Raw genomic sequence first — 21661 nt, forward strand, 5'->3', positions numbered from 1 at the left:
AGCAACTCCACTAAGCATTTTTCCAGTGGTTTTCACAGAAATGGGTGCTAAATTAGTCCAAGCCTCGTTATAATGAGGAAGGAATAGTGCTGCCTAAAGGTGTGGGCTTAGGGGGTCCAGGCAGTGTGAAGCAGATGTGATACGAGGATGTCCCATGTCGCCCATGCACTGTGTGACTTTGCACTGTTGAGTGTCCCCTTCTCATAGCATATGTAATGCAGAGTTGTTGTGCGTTTGAACTCATAGCAAAAAGGTTTTTGTCATCCCTTCAGTGTTTCTGAGAGGAGGAGCAGAGGACCATCATGATAGGTCCTGGAAGTGCTTTAGTCTTTATTCTGAATGTCTTGAAGTCAATGGGAGAGTAGTGCTGTCTCTAAGGGAGTCTACTTGGGGTATCTATTCTGATCCAGGTTAAAGCTGGATGACATGTTCCTTTCCAGTTTTGCTGAAGAGGATTGTTTCAAAATAGGAAGGAAGGTTTCTTAGAAAAATAATAAAAAACTTAAAAAAATCACTTTCCTGTTTCTTGTCCAAAAAATATTTCAGAATTTTCAATTTTAAAATCTTTCCTTGTGTTCCATATTTTTCTTTCTGCAATTGAGTGCAATATAATGAATTAATGAATATAATGTGTGCTTCCTTTCTTTTCCCTTTTCTCCTCTCTTAGTTCTTTTACTTGTTTATTAGACTATTTTCCTTTATCCACACTGCCTGTTCCCCAAATCTCCCTCCTAGATAATGCTAGTTACACAACTAATATGCAGAACTTCACCCTGTCCACAGCCTGAATATTTGTCCTGTGAAATCGATATTATTTCTTGCAAAAAGGGGCAGAAATGCGATGTTAAGAATATTGAATATTGAATATATATATATTGAATATATAAAGTCAAATCACGTCAAATTTTGTGGCAGTTTTCCAAAAAGAAAGTTAACTCCATTTTATATCCTCTTAGAAGGGAGTGACTTTGAAATACGGATGATTTTTCTGTGTGTGCAATGGCTTGGCTGGCTGTGACTGAGCGTAATGACCGGTGCTGCTGGTGAGGGTGATGTTTTGCTCTCTGTCTGATACCTGTAACAGCTTTGCGGACTCCATTTGCAGCACCAACCACTGGCTCCTTCCTGATTAGAAGAATAGAGATGAAGGTGTGGGAGAAGTGTTTTTTTTTTTTTTTTTTTCTTTAAAGTAAGCTTTAGTACTCCAGCTTCAGCCCATTGAATGCCTATTTGGACTCAAAGAGAGTTTCTTTAAGTTCCTATATCCATTTTAGCAGGCTTCCTGAGTATTCTTTCCTTTTTAAACAAGCCTGTCAGATATTTCTAAGCTAGTTCCTTTTTTTCTACTAAATGATCATAGCTGGCAAACTCCACTTCCACTACCTCATTAGCTTGCTGAAATCTGTGTCCTGTATCCCTGTAGATAACTGGAATTTAGTATTTATTTCTCCAAAACAAATGTTATAGGCATCATTTTTCATTAATGCAAAAGATGAGGAAATTCATCTCCTGCTGCATTTGCCTATAAAATACAGAAAAAGTATATAGAGGAAAATGGGGGAAATGGGGAAGAAAAAGAGAAGAAATGTAAACTGAGAGATAAAGAAAAATCTGAAATATCTTAACTATATGTTCAAGCTTCGGGCAATGACATTTCTAGGAGGCAAAACATCTCATGAAGCTTTTAGCAGCTTTGAGTACCCAAGGAATTTAGGGGCAGAGCTGTAATATATATATATATATATATATATATATATAAAGATTGTTATTTTTACTGGGAATATAGAAGTTAAAGAATTATCACACTGCTTCAGATGTGAGGGTGTTCTAGTTCAGTCTTTTCTCTCCAGCATAACAGTACCAGACCCTTCAGAGGAAGAAGTATATACTCTGCAGTAGGCGTATGTAGGACAAATTTCTCCCCTGCTCTTTCTCACCTCTGTACCAGGCTCTGTCCTCATTTCCAAAAGAGATTGCTTCAAAGACCAGACTGTGAGTTTAGTTTAATATTGTTTCCAAAATGTTTGTCAACATCAACAAGTATAAAAGGTAGGCACGTGAAACAAGAACTGGCACAGTCTAATGAGTAGTTTTACTAGGGCTCTTTCATTCACTTCTCCTGCGCGGGCTGTTGGGTTGTCCATACACACCACAATGTGTCTGTCCACACTTCACGCTGTAATACCTTCTGGCCAAAGCAAGCAAAATCAGAAAGAAAAATCAACTCTCTAGCCCTGATATTTAAGATAGCAGAGGCTCTGTTGTCTCTTATACTCTTTTTGTCCTGTGGGTCTCCCAGAAGAGGAGCTGGAATGGGAATCAAGGCAGTGGTGTTCACATTCACAGGTTTTGCTCCACACACTTCTTTAATGTAACAAGCAAATTGGTAATTAATAATAATCATACATAAAATTATCTTGCAACTCCCCTGCTCTGGCTATCTGTCCTGTGCCATGAATATGGAATCGAAATCTTTTGTATACCCTCTAATGTACCATGAAAAATTTGTATACTTTTTGCCTCTTGATGGAATTTTGACGTTTCTGCAAATTTTAATAGGATGACTAGTATTATTACACAATAAAGGGTCAAAATCTGCTTTTAGTTACTGTGGTGGAATCAAAGTGAAGTCTTTGGCAAGGGCTGCACTGGAGCTTTTAGGAGAAGAAGGGTTTCTAACAACCGTTGGAGTGAATTTGAGGAATCCTGGTTGATGGGAACCTGTCTTTTCCATTGCAGGAAAAAGAAGATCACTTTGAATCTGTTCAGCTGAAATCTTCAAGATCCCAGAATATATGAAGAATTAATGCTGCCTTCAAAGAAACAAACCTGATTTCTATTTTTACAGGACCATATTTTAAACATATTCTGGCACACATTGTAATGGTGGTCTCAGTGAGAAATGCTCAGCCATTTGGGAGGAAAGAAGACCCGAAGCAAACCAGACTTTGGATTGCCTTATCATGTGATTGAGTACCTTGCCAAAAAAGAAAGCAGATGCTTGGATTCCATACTGGGAATGAAATTCAACTCAGGAAGAGATATACATACTGCAAATAACATGAATTTTTGCATTCACCTAGGCATTGCTCAGGCATGCCATGTGATTTATAGGTACCTTTCATTTCCTGTCACCCCTTCTACACATATTCATAAGAAATGAGTTTCAGAGAGGCCTGAAACCTCTTGCAAAGGTTGTGCATTGTCCTTTAGTAGCATAACTGTGAGTCTCTCTCAAAATCGAAATGGTGAATGGTACTTAGATGAGCCTCAAGTGAGTTTTGAGCTTTGGAGAATGCTTATGCTCTGAAGGACTGGATGATCTGTGTTGGCCTTTAATGCAAGAGGCATGGTTTTGAATCTGCAAGTTGAACCCGTTCTGATGCCTAAGTCATGACCATCAGGGTTGAGGTACAAGCTGCTGCTGTTGAATTTACTGCAGCTGTATGAGTTGTAGGACTGGGCTCATGAGTTTATAGGTAGTGGCAGGCTCAAATTCTATAAAGAGTAGGGGAAGTGATACCTACAGTGCAAGCTACACCTCTGCTTCTCTGTGGAAGCTTGTCCTTTGAAGAGAGGTTGGTGGCAGTTTCGATACCCTCCCTTGGGCTACCGCTACATTACCTTTTCCTGGAGTGCAAGCCCACAGAGACTAACCTCTGGAGGTAAAGCACAGATCTCTGCTTCCAGGGCTGCAGAATCAGCTTCATCAGCTGGGAGGCTTATTAGAAATACTCAAACATCTCTATTGCTGGGCCAAGGTGAGGAATGAGGACAGATGCCCAGCAGAGCTGAATGTAGGTTACACAGTTGTGCAGCTTAGCATCTAAATGCTTTCTGCTGCCAGTGCATGTAACTGCATTTAAATGAGGGCACAAATTGGTGCCTTGAAAATTGGAGGCTTAGTGGAATTGTTCATAAAATCAGCCACATTATAAGCATGTGATCTTGATAATATCCTCCATAATTATTTCCTGAAATTCCCATTGAGGTCGAACTCAAAGGAATCTAAAACTTAGGCAAAAAATATTTGAATAAGATTGTGCAGGAATTCTATAGACCTAGGAGAAAATAAGGAACCAATCTTGTCTTGACCTCTAGTCAGACTCATATTTCCATAGTAGTAAAATTATGTGAATTGTGGAATGCATCAAAAACTTCAGAAAAGACGCATGGGCAAAGATTGTGTTTTTACTATAAAGAATATAGATTTTTGATTTTATATGACTGAGCTACATCTATTAATAAAACAGGGCCCACTTTTAAGTAAAATTTAAATTGAAAATTTTCTGCATTCTAAATATTTTATTATACTATAGATGTGGACAAAAATTTTATGAAATTTAGATTTTTTTTTTCGTAAGGGAAAATTCAGCTCAGTTGCTTTATATCTCCAGTCACAGAACACAGGCTTTGCTCTTTTGATGGGAAATACTTCAGGCATCTTAATAGAAGTGGTGTACATTTTTTCTGTTGCTCTTGAAAAGGCACTTCACTTTCCCAGCGAAGATTTTTATGGGGTATTGTTGAATGTATATTAAATACACATTCCTTTTTGTATATTTTGTACCATTGCACACTTATTACTGTACATTGTATTTGTCATCATGATGTCATTTATATATGGTTGTCAAAGATGATATGCTCACGGAGTAAATGGTAATGGCTTTGGGATTTCACTTCTTGGATCTTTTATGAAGAGGGGTTTTATGTTGTTGATTTTTATTCAACTAATGTGCTGTAGCATCAAAGATATATATCGGATGGGCATTCATAAAATAAAGTGAAAATATATTTGAAATTTTGGACTTGAGATATTTGGGTAGGACTACAGCCTTTTCTGAACATTGCAACTTTGCAATTGCATTGCAACTTTGGTGGCCAGGATTGTAGAACTTTTCACTGCCGTCAAATTGCATCTGTGTACATCTGTTTTTATTTGTTTTCCTTCTTTCTTCATACGTTTTTCCAAGCCATAATTGCAATTCATTCTCCAGAACATCTTTTCTCCTTTCATCTTTGGACCCATGTTTCCGCAGTGTCAAAAATGCCTTAATTTTTATGAACTATATTTCACTTTAGTTAGTAACACAAAGGGTCTGTTTGGTTTTTACCTTCCCCTTAATTTTCCCAGTCAGGTGGAAAGTGGCAATTTTTTGTCAGCTCTCATAGACTTTATTGTATGAACCTTCTCAGATCTGGTTCCAAATGTTTTGTTATAATGTTCTTCAAAATTCTTCCAGGCAATCTGATAGTGTATTTGGTGCAGTACTAACATAGTAGGATACCAACCAATACTGTAGACTTTATTTACCTTAAAGTAAGAAAATGGCATTTTCCAGCAATTAAGAAAGTTAAAACTGCCATATTTTAGCTGACTTTTGCTATTCTTTTCTTTCTGTTAAAGACACAGTAGGAAGGGGAGGTTATTTCCATTTTCCCATAAGAGGCACATTTTGGAAGCCTTAAACACTTCATTAAGAAATCTGCTGTCTGTGACCTCTTCTAGTACTCTGCCAAACTATGCTTACAGCAGCCTTCCCCTTTTCTCCCTCATGGAGTCACACCAGAAACTGTTATTTGATGCCATAAAACAATGTGAATCAGTCTGTTATGTGTTCAGTTGATTAAACGGAATGCATTTTATTGCTACATTTGCATGCTTTTCTTTGAAATCTGGAGTCAAGCAATTGAATCTCTTTGAAGATTAAGCACATTTTAGTGGTATCTCTGTATAAATTATTGACAAATTAAGCAGAATGTTATTGTCTCAGCTTTGACAGTGCTTGCTAGGGGGGAACTGTGCAAAGAATGTATTCTATCTTGGTTCTGATTATGCTGGTTGGTGTTTGTAGTATATAATACGATTGATCTGGAGTTTGTTTTTTGGGGAAAATTAAGTCTCTTAGAGCTACAATGAAAAGTTATTGGGTAGTTTCAAGTAGTTATCACCTATGTTCAAAGAGAGGATTTTACTGTTTGCTCTTTAAGAAAAGACATTCTGGGACTCTCCATTTGTAAAGGGGAAATTTTGCAGTATTTGGTTTGCCTGAGTTGTCAGAGTCAGTAGTACCCATAAAATAGAGACACTTAACTATAATCAGGAAAGATAGCAGCAGATGTTGTCATCTAGAAGCCAGTGGTTGACTCATCTCCAGCAGTGGCCAACACGTATGCTTCAACATAGAAGTAAAAGCAGCCACAATAGACACCAACATGCCAATGAAGATGAAATTTCTTCTTAAGCTAAGAATGCTGCTGTTGCTCTTCTAGTTAATGTAACAGTGGATGATAACCTCAAAGAAATCCTGGGAAGTTCTGCTATCTTTGGCGTTCTTCTCTCTTAGTTCTTTCCCCTCATATGCTTCTTTCAAAGAATCACGGAATCCCCTAGTTTCTATTTATTTCTTTGTTTGAGTGCATCGGAATCAAGCTTCTTTGGCAAGCAATATGGAGATAGGAGCAGAGGAAAGGTACGGCAGTTCAGGTTCATTTTGAAATATGTCAGGGGTGTCACAGCGAATGGTGACACCCCCAGCCTCCTGGTTGGGGGTACTTCACACTGAATAAGTGTGGCAGGGAAGAGGGAGACATGAGAAGTGAGATGATCATAAGCTACCACCGTGTTTTGGTTATTATTCTGGTTGTGTAAAAAGCCCCACGTGCTATGAGGCTGGTGCTCTAACAGCACCTACAAGCCATAGTGAGGTTGTGTGGATGTGTGTTTTCCCTGTGTGTTTGAATAAAAGACCTGCAAGACCGATTTCTGAGAGCTTTGGTTTTATGTACAGCCCATTTCTTTCCTTGCCTCCCTCCTCACACACTTCACCATGCTAGAGTGTCCCAAGAGAGCTCAGCCCAAAACACTCTCAGACTTTGTCCGAATGTTGAACCTTGAGGCACTGTTATGTTCTTGTACTCATGTTACTGATGTTAATTATGTTGCTGCTGTTTCTGTTGACCTTTAACAGTTTCTGTTGGTTTAACAGTTGCAGTTAAGCCCCCTGCCCTTTAGTTTGTCTGACATAAGTTTGTTGGACACACGGAAGCAATCTTTGGGAGCTGGCTACTTTTTCCACCACAGGTGAAATCTGTGCTGTGCTTCCATTTCTATTGCTCCTCAAGGACTGCCATAGATCTAGAGGCATTGATGACAGTTTAATAATAATAGTTTCCAAAAGCTTCGCTAGGCTTTGAGGACTGTGTTTGGGGGGGGAGGCAATGGGCTTTGCAGAGAACAGACTTAAAATGGCAATGTACCAGAAAGTCACATTAGGGGTAATGTGTTTTCGGGGTAATGAGTTTTCAGCTGGTTCTAGACAGTGCTGATGTCATCATCTGTCTTCTTATTGTTGCTGCCAATGGAGGGGTTGGTTTAATTAGTAGGGAAACGACACTTTTGGGGAGAGAAGAGACCCTTCTTGACTCTGCTATTTCCTTAGGTGCAAGATTAACCCTCCATGCCTCCTCCATGCCTTCACTTTCTACCCATCCTCCTCCTATTGCAAGAACAGCCCAGCCTGGCCTTAGCCTCTTTTCTCCTTGCAGTGACAAAACTCAGTTTCTCCTATGTTGCTGAGAAGCCTTGGGGAGGTTCTGGATAAACAACTTTTGTCTTTCATCTTGCAGGCTGCAAACATTAGTGAGTAGGCAATGACACAATGAAAATCAGACTGTGTTCAGTGATGAGCTAAGAGTTCATTCCAGTCTTCCTTGTACTAAGTGCACTAATTGGGTGAAGGATCTCAGCAGGAACCTTTCTAACCAAAGCCCAGGCTTTGGGGTGGAGCCAGGGTATTTTAGACATTACATTGATTTTTTTTGGAATTGTTTTGTTCAGGGAGAACATGATCTTTTGTAAATAGGAGACAAGAATGTTTTGGTTTTGACAGTTTTGAAACAGGTGCTAGAGTTTTTCAATTTGAAAAGATAACTCCTTTTGAAATTTCTTTGGCTTTGATTAAAAACATTTGTGTTCATTTGATTTGGGAAAACAATCACTTGAAGACAAAAAAAAATGTTTTGTTTTAGCACAGTGGATCTTTTTGCCTTCAAAATTCAGTCAAGACTTTAAAAACAGACACCTCCCCTACAAAAACAACAAAAACTTGCTTATTTCAGATTGACTGTTCAGCCAATACATACAAAACCATCAGTTATTCACAAATCTTTCTGTGCTCTTGGTTTGTACTAGAGAATTAAAGTGCTCCAGGATTACGGCTCCTGAATGAACAAGCAAACTTTTCTGCAGCCTGCAGTGAGGCATTGTCGAAGCTGGAGTAGGACTTGGTCTTGGCCTCGGTGTTTCTGCCGAACTGGTGCATGTAGTGTTCAGAGTGTGCTCTGAGCTTTTAGGATGGATGTGCTAGGGGCTCCCATACACCCTGGTGAATTCTTCTAGGCAAATTTTTACTTATGATGGAAGCCCTAAAGAGACCAGAAAGGTTTTATACTCCAAGAACAGGTTTTATACCAGTGGAACTAAAACAATAAACTATTTAAAACAGAGAAGCTCAAATGATGACATGAAACAACAGTAAAAAAACAAAAACAACAAAAAACCCAAACCCACACATATTTGCCCTTTGCCCCTGGTGTCACTGTAACATAGGTTATACAAAATTTTGGAAAACCTTTTGTATGAGTTCTTAGTAAGTATTTCTTCATGTTAGTAAATATTTCTTCTTTCTGCACAGTGAAGTTGGGCAGATCAAGTTTAACCAGGATGATTGCATATAGTAAGGGAATCAGCAGTACCTGCCAAAACAGGGTGTGAGGCTCCTCTCCCCGGAAGTGCTCTAGTAGTGCTCCATGAGTGGTTGTTCAGATTTAGTAACCTGCCCATTAGAGAAGTGAGGATGATGAAGAAAAACAAGGTTTAGGCATCTGCCTTCTCATATCCACCAAACTAAAGGGTTTACCTAGTTTTCTGTTTACCACTCTAGCACTGGATCTGATGAAGTGTGAAAATTTGCTCTAAGGCAAAATAGTACGCTTTTCTCCCTCATCATGCCACATAAAGGGAAAGCAATTTTCCCAAGACAGAAAGAAGATTTTCCTAATACTAAAAGCCAGCTACAGTTTTTTTCCAATAGCACTCGAGCATCATGCTCATGTTCAGAGCCCCTTTCAAAGTGTGAGTCCTGCTCGAGAGATTTTCATGCTACTGCGATGTGGGCAAAGCTACTGCTAGACTTTGACATTTTCTGTTTCATTTTGCTGCATTTTGGTGCTGGATTACTTCAAGCATCAGGCAGTATCAGATAATCTGCATCCCTGGAAATCCAAAGGAAAGCAGTGAAAAACTTTCAAGACACAAGAATGCCGGGAATAATATGTGAGTTCCAGAGGGCTGGAACTCCAGAACTAAGTGTGTTTTTGTGCACGTGTGCAAACACACATGCCAGTGGCTTTCAAACCATCTAAACATTCAGAACCGGTGTTCAGACACAGACATTGGGTTATTTACTCAATAGTGCTATTGCAATGAATGATAACTGTGGGACAGTAAGATCCTCACCTGCTGCAAATTAGCTTCAATGAAGCCAATTTAGATTCTAGGAGTGGAATTTATCTGACACAATGCCTTTATTTTTTTTTTGGTGTAAAATTTGTAATCTGAGCTAGCTGTGTTTGGAATGATTTGTCTCACCATAATGTAACAGTCTGAAATAAGTCAGGAGAATTGTGCATCCCACCAGCTATTCCTCGCCATTGAGTATAAAGGGAGAAGAATTTGGCTGTCTCATATGAGTACTATTCATACGAGTACTATACTACTCGTATAGTATAGATATCTATATTGTGGACAGTAAATGTTACGTGAGATGCATTCAACCCTGACTGTCATTTTCCATAAAAATTGAGAAGAAATTCTTCTTGCCTTGGGTATTTTTAAGAGCTCCATAAACACACTGAAGATGCAGGGACATCAGCATTCTGGTCAGATAGTTTGACCCTTTGCCGTACTGTGAATAGTGTCTCAATCCACAAAAGATCATTGGACTAATGTAGCTGCAAAACCTGAGGTGCTTTAAAGGGTCTTGATTTAGAAAACAAGATCCCCAGCCTGCCAAAACCTGACCCTCATGCTGTGTTTCAAGGTAAGGACCAAACCAATAGCACTGGGCACTGTAGGGCTTGTAGCGAGAAAGAAGCTGAATGATGGGCTCTGCACATGATGCGGGCTGAGGAATGCCGATTTTGGGTAATGGCACACAAGTTTCAGTACTAGACAGCTCCATGTTACAGAGGGTTAAATGGGTACATGTGTAGATGGTAGCAGAGGTGTAAACATAGAGAGATCTTCCCTGGAGGACACATGGGTGTCCAGAAAAATTAGACAACTAGCTGTGAGTAGCAGTTTTAAGAATGCACATCTTTAATTTTGACATTCAAAATAACAGCTACTTCCTTTGCCAGTTCAGCCTGAAGGACTTGTACCTTTCCAGAAATGTGTAATGAAGTCTGCATGTAGAGCTGGCTCCAGCAAACCTGTACTTCCAGCAGTTTGTACCATCAGTCTCTGCCTTTCAAGCATCAGTGATGCCATCTTTGAAGTCAACGAGAATTTTGCTATCGCTTAGTTGGATTGAGATCAATGGGAACGAGCCTTTAGGTAAATATGCCCAGGCACATTAATCAAAGGTGTGTTTGTTTCCTTAATGACTTATTGGACCCAGCAGAACAAGAGGATTTCAGATTGTTTCAGTAGAATGAGGGAGGCCTTCAGTATGCAGTTTTAAAGTCAGACTTCAAAGTTAATTTGCAATTGTCTAAGTGGCCTGTGTGTGTCTTGAATTGTTTGGTTTGAATGCAAAGGTCACCTCAGAGATGTGTAAATTTCTACTGGATTTCTCTTTTGTGACTTTTTTTGGTCCCTGTGTCTCTGTGGAGCTCCAATTACCTTTCACTGCACTGGTGATGCAGACAAACTGAACCGGCTGTGTCGTTGCTGGAGGTATAAACAGTCTTAGCTAATTTTCTGACAGATTTGCTTCTATCTCTTTGCCAGCCTAATCTAAAATCTCCTTATTTTTATACTCTAGCAGTCTATTGGTGTGCACGACAGCATTAAATCATGGCAAAGGAATGAAGCAACGATCAAAAATTGTCAGTTTTTGGTAATATCTCATTGAGATGCAATTAGACAGGTCATAAAAACAGAAATATAAAGATGCTTTCAAAAAACATTTTCATTTTTGGAAATAACCCTATTTCTTAATAATAAAAAGATCACTTGAGATGCTTTAGTAATGTGCATTTTTTTGCTAAAGGAGAGGGAATTTATACTTAGCCCTGATGAATCATTCATCATAAGCAGCAAAGCGGGGCTGTGCATATTATATGATGCAGATTTTGTAGCACAGGCTCACACCTGTACATACATACATACATACATACACACAAATACTGCAGCCTTTTTATCCTTTTTACCTACCCTAGGGAAATCCTCTCATAAATATAATGACCTTGAGGGAAGAAGAAACAAAAATAAAACCATGCTGAAAAACTTTTACCTTTTTATTATTGGTGCCTTTACATTAATACTGCTGTTTTGTGCTGAGAAAACCAACCTGTTACACGTAAGGTAACTGTAATATACAACATAGAAATGCAGTCTAAGTTAATTACAACAAGGAGCTACAAAAAAATTTCGTAGGAAAGAAGTCACCTAACATTGCAACTGTGCTTGCAACAAATCACTCCCTTACTGCAGGACTATGCACATTGTGAACCATGGTTATTTACATGTCCCTTACAACTGTTAACAACAGAAGGGCTAAAATCAGTCTAAAAAGTTCCAGAACATCACTATATACTGTACAATCCTCAAAAATAATTTATTACACTGTTTCTAAAAAAAGGTACTATTTTGTTTTGTTTTCTTGTGTTTTTCTTGTGTTTTTCAGAGTGCACAACGTGTGCAAAATTTTGCCTAACAGTCTAAAAACTCAAGAACTGAACCGCAAGTCACAATCACAGGGATGAGGTGGTGGAGTCCAGAACTTCCCTTCCATTGCAGACGGTGGGAACATACATACTAGCTGATGCTGAAAGAGAAAGAGAGGGGAAAATCAGCCAACTTTAGGGATGGGCAAAAAAAACCTAACAAAGGGTGGATTCTAATTCATATCACAGAATCACAGAATCGCTGAGGTTGGAAGGGACCTCTGGAGATCATCTAGTCCAACCCCCCCTGCTCAAGCAGGGTCACCTAGAGCACATTGCACAGGATTGCATCTAGGCGCGTTTTGAATATCTCCAGAGAAGGAGACTCCACAACCTCTCGGGGCAACCTGTGCCGGTGCTCTGTCACCCTCACAGGGAAGAAGTATTTCCTCATGTTCAGATGGAAGTGTCTGTGTTTCAGTTTGTGCCCGTTGCCTCGTGTCCTGTCGCTCCACTGAAAAGAGTCTGGTCCCATCCTCTCGACACCCTCCCTTCAGATACTTGTACACGTTGATAAGATCTCCTCTCAGCCTTCTCTTCTCCAGGCTAAACAGGCCCAGCTCTCTCAGTCTTTCCTCATAGGAGAGATGCTCCAGTCCCCTAATCATCTTTGTGGCCCTTCGCTGGACTTGCTCCAGTAGTGCCACATCCCTCTTGTACTGGGGAGCCCAGAACTGGACGCAGTACTCCAGATGTGGCCTCACCAGGGCTGAGTAGAGGGGCAGGATCACCTCCCTCGACCTGCTGGCAACACTCTTCCTGATGCACCCCAGGATACCATTGGCCTTCTTGGCCACAAGGGCACATTGCTGCCTCATGCTTAACTTGGTGTCCACCAGCACTCCCAGGTCCTTCTCCGCGGAGCTGCTTTCCAGCAGGTCAACCCCCAACCTGTACTGGTGCATGGCGTTATTCCTCCCCAGGTGCAGGACCCTGCACTTGCCTTTGTTGAACTTCATGAGGTTCCTCTCTGCCCACCTCTCCAGCCTGTCCAGGTCTCTCTGAATGGCAGCACAGCCCTCTGGGGTATCAGCCACTCCTCCCAGTTTTGTATCGTCAGCAAACTTATTATATACTTATATTACTTACTTATATACTTATATACTTATATAACTTCTTATATTATATAACTTATATTATCTGGATCATCTCACCTAGCCTAACTGAGATGTCTAATGAAGAATCATTGCAGGTGACTGTGTCAGCAGTGGAACTGATTGATAGAGGTACTGCTTGCACCTCTGCAAGGCAAATCAGATCTTAGCTAGGCTGAAACATCCCCTTGGAGGAACCTGATTTCTCTTTGCTGACTATTGAGAGAGGCTAGGTAGGGTGATGAAGCTTCTCCAAGTGTATCCAAATAAAATGCATACTTTTTTTTAGATAATTCTGGGCCAAAGGGTCTCACTTTATTGGATTTTGTGTGGTAGTGTGAGATAATTTAGCTACAGTGGTGTTAAGATGCTTTAGTAGAATAAAAATTGAATCTTTGGATTTTTCATGAAATGGCACAAAATTCTAAGGTCAGATTCCGCAAACTTTCCTTAATTGGAATAGACATTCCTGAAATAAAACACATGCATTTTTTAATCCAGAAGAGAATTCACTTCTGCACATTAGGACTCTGTGTTGACCTACTTTTTAATTAAAAAAAACAAGTGCATGTGAGTGAAGAAATTTTTGAATAACTGCGAATTTGCAAACAACATTATTTCTCACCTAATGCCGGAATATTTTCTGGCCAGTAATTCCCTTGACCTCTAGGATCTCTGGATCAGGATTAAATATGACTCCAGAGGTGAACGTCAGATTCTGATACCCTTATCTACATTGCCTAATACTTTATTTACAAGTATTTTCATTGCTTCAGTGATATGACAATGTGACATTGAGTATGAGAATCTGTTTCTAAATGCATTTGTAAATGTATATTGATTGTAGAATATATTATTTTTGTGCTGAAGTCTTGTGGATTTAAATTTAAAAGCAAACTGGTGTGTCCATCTTTGTTAAAATTATCTATTGGGCAACAGGAATGTGTTTTCAGATACTCCGTGACATCTCTGTTCACAGCACCATAAAGCTGTTTTCTGAAAGATATATTAGGTTAATGATAACAGTGACCCAGAGAAATATGATGCCTTCATCAAAGAAAACACATAGCAAACAATGACTTAGTAAACTCAGTTATCGAGTGTAAAAAGTAGTTTATGCAGCTGACAAGGGCATGGTCAGTCTTCCAAAACTGGTGCTGGCCACCCTTTCAGTTGCAGACTAGTTCTGTAAAGGCGCGCAGCATCATTTGCAAGACAGATCCCTCTTTCTTCAAATCAGCTACTAATTCTTTCTCTGGGCAAATAAATATTTCACAGAAAGCAGAACTGCTTTAGCAAGAGAAATTTAGAGGCACTCTCAGACTAAACTATTACTCAGAGGGCAGGGAATATTCCTGATAAACAGGAGAGCTATGAATGAGCCCCTGCTTTGAATTAGGTAGTGGGGGCTTGATATTGCACAACCTGGATATGTTGAAATCAGTTATTTGTAGGTAGAAGGGCATCAAATCTAAGATTTTGTGAAAATTAACTATCAGGTTTTATATTCAGTTTTAAACTGACTATAATCTGACAACACATTGACCTGATAATTTTATCATTACTACTACTACTACTACGACGACGACAACGACGATGACGACATAGCAGTAGTAGCAGCAGCAGCAGCAGCAGCAGCAGCAGCAGCAGTAGTAGTAGTAGTAGTAGTAGTAGTAGTAGTACTTTTTGTTGTCAAATTGAAAAATCAGTACTGCTTAGGAGACCTGATTCAAATCCTTATCCTACCGCAGTGTGACTAGGGGCAAAAGCATTTAGTTTCTGCATACATCAGTCACTCACCCAGGACTTTTTTAGCTTCAGGGGTTCTATGAAGTTCAACACACTGAAGGCTATGAATAGCTCAAATATTACAGTAACTGGGTCAGGAGGATGCTGAAGCTAGATAGAGAATATGGTGGTAAGCAAGAAAAAAGCAGCCTTGCCTTTTGAGTTCCCAGGCTTGCCTTCACAGCACATACCTCTCTTATAATGCTGAGAGGTAGAAATTAGCTCTGCTAAGTGGAGGAAAATGTTCACACAAAGTATCCAGCTCTATCTGTTGGCTGAACAAAAGATCTTACTTTTCCTTACCCCTCGGCAATGTTAAACACCAGCCCGGAGTTTCACATTCACACCTTATAGCAGCAGCCAAGTGAAGGATTGCAGGTGCTATCAGAGACACCTCACCTCCATTTTGCCCTTGTGTTTATGCCAAAGAAAAATGTGTGACATGAGCAGCAATCTTGATTTGGCTGCAATTCATGCTTTCCTTTCCTCTTCCCCAGCAGTCCTCTCATTTTGCTCAGAAAATCCTGGGCACAGAACCAGAGTTAAATGCAAGAGCTCAGCGCTGCTGTGGGCACCTTGCAGCATATCTGCACAGTCAGGAACAGGCAGACTCAAACTTGCTATACTGTGTGCTGCTTCCTTTACTCATGCTCACAGCTGGACAGCTGTGAGTTAACTGTGTATAAAAGCTGTATAGCTACACTGGTTTGGAGCTAAGATTGGGTAAATAAGCTACTGAGAGAGAATATATGCCAGCTTGGCTAAAAATAGTAGCTTTAATTCTTTTTCTGACCCCTATGGAGCACTTCTGGAGGAGCTCACATCTGTGTACAGCTGTCCATGTGGATATAACATGGATGAATGACACCTTCTGGGTGTAAAAGCTCAGCCTGAATCATGTAGCTGCTCAAATCAGTGCTGAGCTCTTTTGGAACTGTGGTGCTCCTACCTCCTGGGAATACCTCTGCCAGGCCACAAAAAAGGCCACAGGAGAAGCAGGGAAATATTCTGATGAGGAGACACACTGCTATGGAAGTAAAATTTATACAGCGCTCTGCCAAAGGTGAATTTTCAGATGCAAGTAAATGTGTATGGTCATATCCATTACAAAACTTGTCATACACCTAGGTACATATACGTCCTTTCTCTCTTCAGCTTAGATCTATATTCTGTTGTAGTCCAGACTTCAGCTGTCAGAATGATCAAAGCTCAGTGCCTTTACAGCAGGTTTCCTCCCTTAGCAGTCGACTATTCACCTCTACTTGCTTTTTGCAGAGCACGTAGTAGAGACGGGGAGCTGTGTTCAGATGAACTACTTCAGGTGCTTGGTTTAGTTACCACACTGCAGCTCAAGAGGCTGAGCAGAGGCTCAGACCCTTCCTCCACCATTCACTGTAGAGATGTAGTCGTGATGGATTTCTGGAGCTAACACTCTTAGTCCTCTCTGCGAGCATCTTGAGATTTTCTGACCCTTCCTCACAATGCTCAGCCAGTTGCCATGGTTCAAGGTGACACGGGTAAAACCATCTGTGGGTAACTTGCTGTTCATTGCTCATAAGAGTATCTCAAAGCATTAACAAATGAGAGAGCAAGGAGGTGGTGGCAGCCCTGAAATGCCACAGATGTGGGAATCCATCGAGGCAGGAAACACACTGCCCGTTCGAGTAACTGAGCTTCTAAAGGTAAACTCCTGCCCTTATGATAATGAACAAGAACTGGCTTTTCAGGTGTCTCTGTTACTAGAATAATCTGCAGCTAATTTTGATCAGTTTCCATTAAGCATCTTGTTACTGATGAAAACACCACCAAGGCCAAAAGAAAAACGAGCCATCAGTCCCAGGACTGATAAAAGGAATATTTTAGATTTTTTTTTTTTTAAATGTGCTATGCAGTGATTGATGTTCTCTCACTGTCCTTTTGCTGCCAGTGAGGGAATATTCCCTGTGATGAATGGGGTGCACATTGAAAGAGGATTATAGCAGGCATGGAAAAGGCCATGATATGGATTAGAACCAATTTGGATGACAACCCTTTTGGAGGTTTATGAGTGATTGAAAAGTTGAAATAACATTAAAAGAAAATGTATTCAAAATTGTTTACAAATAAATGGAAGGAATGAGGGAAAGTTTGCCTTCTTAAAAATATGGTGCTATGATAGTCGATTGTCAGTGTTATTTTGCTAAAATAATCTTCCTAGAAGGGAGAAGTTGGGCTTCTTCCATTGTATGCAATGGACCTTTTAGTCTCTCTTTCAGGTCTTTCTAGTCTCTTTCCAAGGTCTGAAAAGACCAGCAAAGATGAGCATCTCAGTTTCAGTTAGTTGTAAGCAGGGGAAGTAAATGACAGATCTAAACAATGAATTAGCAAGATGTTATAAGGCTGGATTTTTAGGCTTTCCTTAATGTCTTAAAGCTTTTTACAAACCTTAAAAGTAGGCTTTCAATTTAAAGCTATGTACTGAGATTGTCTTTCAGTTGAACGCATGCATACACACACACACACACTCACATACATATTATCCAGCAATTGTAATAATAATACAAAAAATCTAATTCCAAAATGCAATCTTATACAAAAGTATCCATGAATCAGAATGGTTTCTGATTTAGCTTCTTACATAGTATGAGGGATAAAAATTGGAAAGACCACTTCATGCAGTGTTCATAGAGGATGAAAATAATTACATGAGACTTACCATTTTGTCTAAAGGATTACTGGGAACCCATGGTTCTTGCAAATCCAGCCCTTTTGGGAGTGCTGTGCACTTCTGACACTTTGGACTGTCTCACCTGTCTTGATTTGAGTTCTCCAAAAGGGCAATGTGATTTTGATTTCTGGCAACAGGGCTGGATGCAGTCCTCACTCTGATGAGATGGGGGATGTGTAGAGCCATACAGTTGATCCCTTCTTAAGGGACCCTGAGCATTCACGGCACAGTTTGGCTTTTGAGGTGGGAGAAGCAAAAAAGGCTAGGCCCCCTCTTCCTAATTCCTGCCAGTTTTAGGGCATGGCAGGGTCCCCAGTTCCTTCCCACAGTTCCCTCTGAAACCTGAGGTGCCAAACATTTCTACTCAATTGTGAAATTTAGGTCATATTTTAATGCCTGAGGCTAGGTTAGTGTGATCTTCCTAGCAAATCTTTCTCTGCCTCCCCACTTTCCTCTGTTTCTTCTTCTTTGCCTCTCTCTAGTTGTAATGTGCTTTTTCAATTAGCCTTCCAGGTTAGACATGCTGTCTGCAGAGCTCAGTGAACTAGGTGCTGTGTGCTCCTATCCTTGACAAGTTAATCTTGACAAGGAAAAAAAATATATATGTGACCTATTTTTTTTTATCCCCCAAAATCTCTGAACAACTTACATAAAAAAAAGAGTGACAGTCCCAAAACAAAATCACAGATGTGAATCTGCCTGGGATGGAGAAACGGAAGATGAGGGAAAGGAGAGGGGCAGAGCAGATGAGCTGTCCTTGCAGTAGTGTGCTGATTGCTTCTCCAGGCTGTGGCACTTACAAAGGGCCCTGCTCATGCTCAGCATATAGAAACAGTTTATGGCATCTCTTGTATGCATTTGCTGCAGACTTAGAGCCTTTGCTTACAACCCAGGCAATAACACCCGTTGAGAATGTGCCGTGTGGTGGCGCAGGTCCTGACAGCGTGTCATTTTGAGAGGAATACTCCAGGGCAATCTGCTCCTTTCGCTGCTATGAGGGTGACAGTGGGAGACAGGGTTTTGTGCAGTATTGGTTTGAGTCAGAGCCTGCTGAAAGCTTTCTGCTGAATTCAATGAGCTTCAGATTGGACTCTGAGCTGAATCCCACGTGAGGGGAACAAGCTTTTCTCTCCAGACACGAACGAAGTGATGCTTCCATGGGGTACATAACCCAGCTTATAAAAGGCTTTTTGTTGCTGGCGAAAAACCCTCTTCTGACTTTACCCAAACTCACTGCAACCCCATGTCCTTATAGAAAGGTGGCAGTTTTGTTACTTACACTGGGAGTAAGTGGTCCCGGTCCCACTGACGCTGAACCTGTTGAGATGGAGTCTGTGAGTGACCACATTCTTCTGGGGCTGGAAGAGGATGATGTGCACCTTGGGTGCGAACAAGCAGCCCAGCACAACGAAGCCGCTCAGACTCACGGAGATGCACATGGTGGTGGTCTGCACCTAGGAGAGAGTGGGCACAAAGTGCTGTATTTCAGTATGAAAAGCTCTAAAATACAGAATGTTAGTAGCGTCATCATACAACAGCAGGAACCACAACCTTCCTTTCTTCCTGTTTTTTCACTCATATAACTAGGTGCCAGTTTACTACCTCATTTTCAGTTCTTCTTTTCTTCCTAGCCGATTCCTTAATTAAGATGTTGAATTAAACTGCCTTAAACTCTACTGCTTAATCTGAATGATTATACATCCATGGCTCATTTTGCCTTAGTTACACTCTTGCAGTCCTTGGAGATTAGCCTTCTTCCACAGGAATGCTTCTCGCATCTCCTTGTCAGAAATAATCATTGCAAAATGAAAATTAGAGTAGGGAATGGATTTTGTTGCTTTATATATACACAGAGCACCAAGTGCTTTGTCAGCAGTGAGTATAATTAACGTGTTCATATAATTAATAATCACTCTTTACCAAAGGAGCATGTGGCAAGCTCCATGAAAAGGTGCTTTGCTCTCATAGGGTGAGGGATCACGGAAGACCCTACAAAGGCAGTGTGAGAAAGGGACACTTTCTATGTTTCCAATTGCACTTTCTCCTTCACATGTCTGCATTTGGTCCAAAAGCTTCTGCAGTCAGTTTTGCACGGGTCTCAAACTAGGCCGTACACAGGTAAAATAGAACCAGGAGTATTCCCATAAAACCAGAGTAGTTCAAGGGAGTAGTTTCAATTTAAGCTTTTTTCACTTACAGTGCCATCCTCCCCAGCCTGCTCTGCTATGGTTTGTGCCTCCAGAAGCAGCTCAGCTGTGCTGACACAATTATGTGCTCGATCAATGAAATCATTTGGGTTAAAAATAGTCCCACCCCACCGAGTTACTTGGACCAGTTCAGTGGTTTGGTGTGTTACCTGGCCTCATAGACACCAGTTTCAGCAGAGCTGAGGGGCAGCTCTTCTTGGCAGGGCAGAACTGACAGGCAGGAGAGTGAACTCCTTAAGTCAGAACTACATTTGAAGAAAATGTAGAGAGAAACTGGCTAAACAGTAGGAACTTTTGACATCTGATTTTATTAGAACCAGTCTAACCAGGTATTTCCCTTCCTGTGTTACCGCTGTATTTCTTACGTTTTTGTCTAAAGCTTAAGACCTTTTGTCTAGGTGTGCAGGTGAGAAAAATCCCTTAAATGTGCTAGGTGTTGGAGTTGGTGTGAATTTGTGTGTGTTTTTTTTTAATCATACCAGGCTTCACTGTACCTTTGATTCTGAAGGAGAACTCCTCAATGAAATCAGCGGGGAACTCTGCATGAAAGTCAATGGCATCAGAGAAGTCTGTCCTATCCAACAGCTCTCCTTAAAATTTTTGACAGTGCAGCTAACTGAGGCAGCTGACAAACACAGCAATTTGCACAGCAGGCTCTGGGCTCTGCTTCTAGATCTAGATTTTCTAGGAACTTCTTCTGGGATTGTTGGAGGACTCCTGGAAGCTCATTTAGGAACATCAGGGTGCCTGCTGCTGCCAGGAAAGGATAGCTACCAGAGGCTGTGACTTCTAGCAACTTCTAGCAGCTTCTAACAAGCTCTATCAGCTGTTTGTCATCAAAGGGTGCTTCGAGCTTCTGTTCCAGCTGACTGTTCCCTGATCAGGGAAGGTGAGGCACTTTTGCAGCAGGTGCCAGGGAGAGGCCTATATAAGCGCAGGAGCTAAGAGATTTGTCAGCTTGCACAGCAGTTTGTGCAGAAGGGCATGAGAAGCTCTGCTGAGGAGAAGTGTTTGTGTGTTTAGTGGTGGTGCCGCTGCTGCCGCCGCCGCCGCCACAGGGTCCCCAGCATCCACTGGAGCAGCTAGCCCCGGCATGGTGGAGGACTTGACACAGGCTGAGGTCCTGAAATAGGATGCAGCTTTGGGGCTGCAGGGGCCTCTTACGGGGGCAAGGGGAGGTAGTTGCCCCATTTTCCATCCTGACCTGCTGTCTAGAGAGGTCTGCTGCTATCCAGGGGCTTGTATCCGGGATGGTCTGGAGAGACTGCCAGGGCTTGTCCAGCCTTGGACTAGCACTCCCTGCTGATCTTCCATGTGGACATCAGTGATACAGCCAGGGGAGACCTAGAGTGTACCAAGTGTGACTACATAGCTCTGGGGGTGATTGTCAAGGGCCTGGGGGTCAAGGAGGTTTTCTCCTTGAAACCCCTGGTGAGAGGGAGGGGCTTGAAGAGGAGTGGATGTATCCTGCAGGTCAACAAGCGGTTGCACAGCTGGTGTTGGCAAGAGGGATTTATCTTTTATGACCATAGGACCCTTTTTGAGGAATGAGAACTGCTAGGAAGAGATGGGTCTCACATGACCAAGTGGGGCAGAAGCATCCTTGACAACAGACTGGTGAGGAGACCTTTAAACTAATAATAACAGGGTAGGGAGATGATGACCCACAATCAAGTGAGGAAGTGGTAGACTGGTTGGCAAGCAAAGTGTGCACTTCATGATGTGGGCAAGAGAGACCTTTAAATCAACAAAACAGGGCTGTGTATGCACACAAATAAGGAAGTGACTACAGGACAGCTTTATGGGGGAAGCTTTCGTACCTTTTCTGGGAAATCAGTATGACTGTGTGCCTTGCTGATGCGCACAGCACAGGGAACAAACAAGAGGAATTAGAAGTTCGTTTGCAGTTGCAG

At 41.2% G+C, this 21661-nt stretch overlaps 2 protein-coding genes across 3 annotated transcripts in view; one reads left to right on the top strand and one right to left on the bottom strand.

The window, feature by feature from the left end:
- KIAA1324L (KIAA1324 like) overlaps positions 1–2799 on the top strand; it is a 33726-nt gene extending 30927 nt beyond the window's left edge. The window contains exon 20 of the mRNA XM_026091266.1: positions 2740–2799. Within this exon, the coding sequence (XP_025947051.1) occupies positions 2740–2799 (60 nt within the window). The remainder of the gene's footprint in view (positions 1–2739) is intronic.
- Positions 2800–11502: 8703 nt separating this feature from the next.
- The window catches only part of GRM3 (glutamate metabotropic receptor 3), a 47668-nt gene continuing 37509 nt past the window's right edge, over positions 11503–21661 (bottom strand). Inside the window, exons 4-5 of one of the 2 annotated variants that reach the window (XM_026091213.1) lie at positions 18821–18995; positions 11503–12053 (exon numbers count right to left, since the gene is read on the bottom strand). In XM_026091213.1, coding sequence (XP_025946998.1) covers positions 11980–12053; positions 18821–18995 — 249 coding nt within the window. In that variant the 3' untranslated portion in view covers positions 11503–11979. The remainder of the gene's footprint in view (positions 12054–18820; positions 18996–21661) is intronic. The other variant, XM_026091214.1, reaches the window with a different exon arrangement.

This window comes from Apteryx rowi, unplaced genomic scaffold, assembly GCF_003343035.1.
Source record: "Apteryx rowi isolate R43461 unplaced genomic scaffold, aptRow1 scaffold_9, whole genome shotgun sequence".
Lineage (NCBI taxonomy): Eukaryota > Metazoa > Chordata > Aves > Apterygiformes > Apterygidae > Apteryx > Apteryx rowi.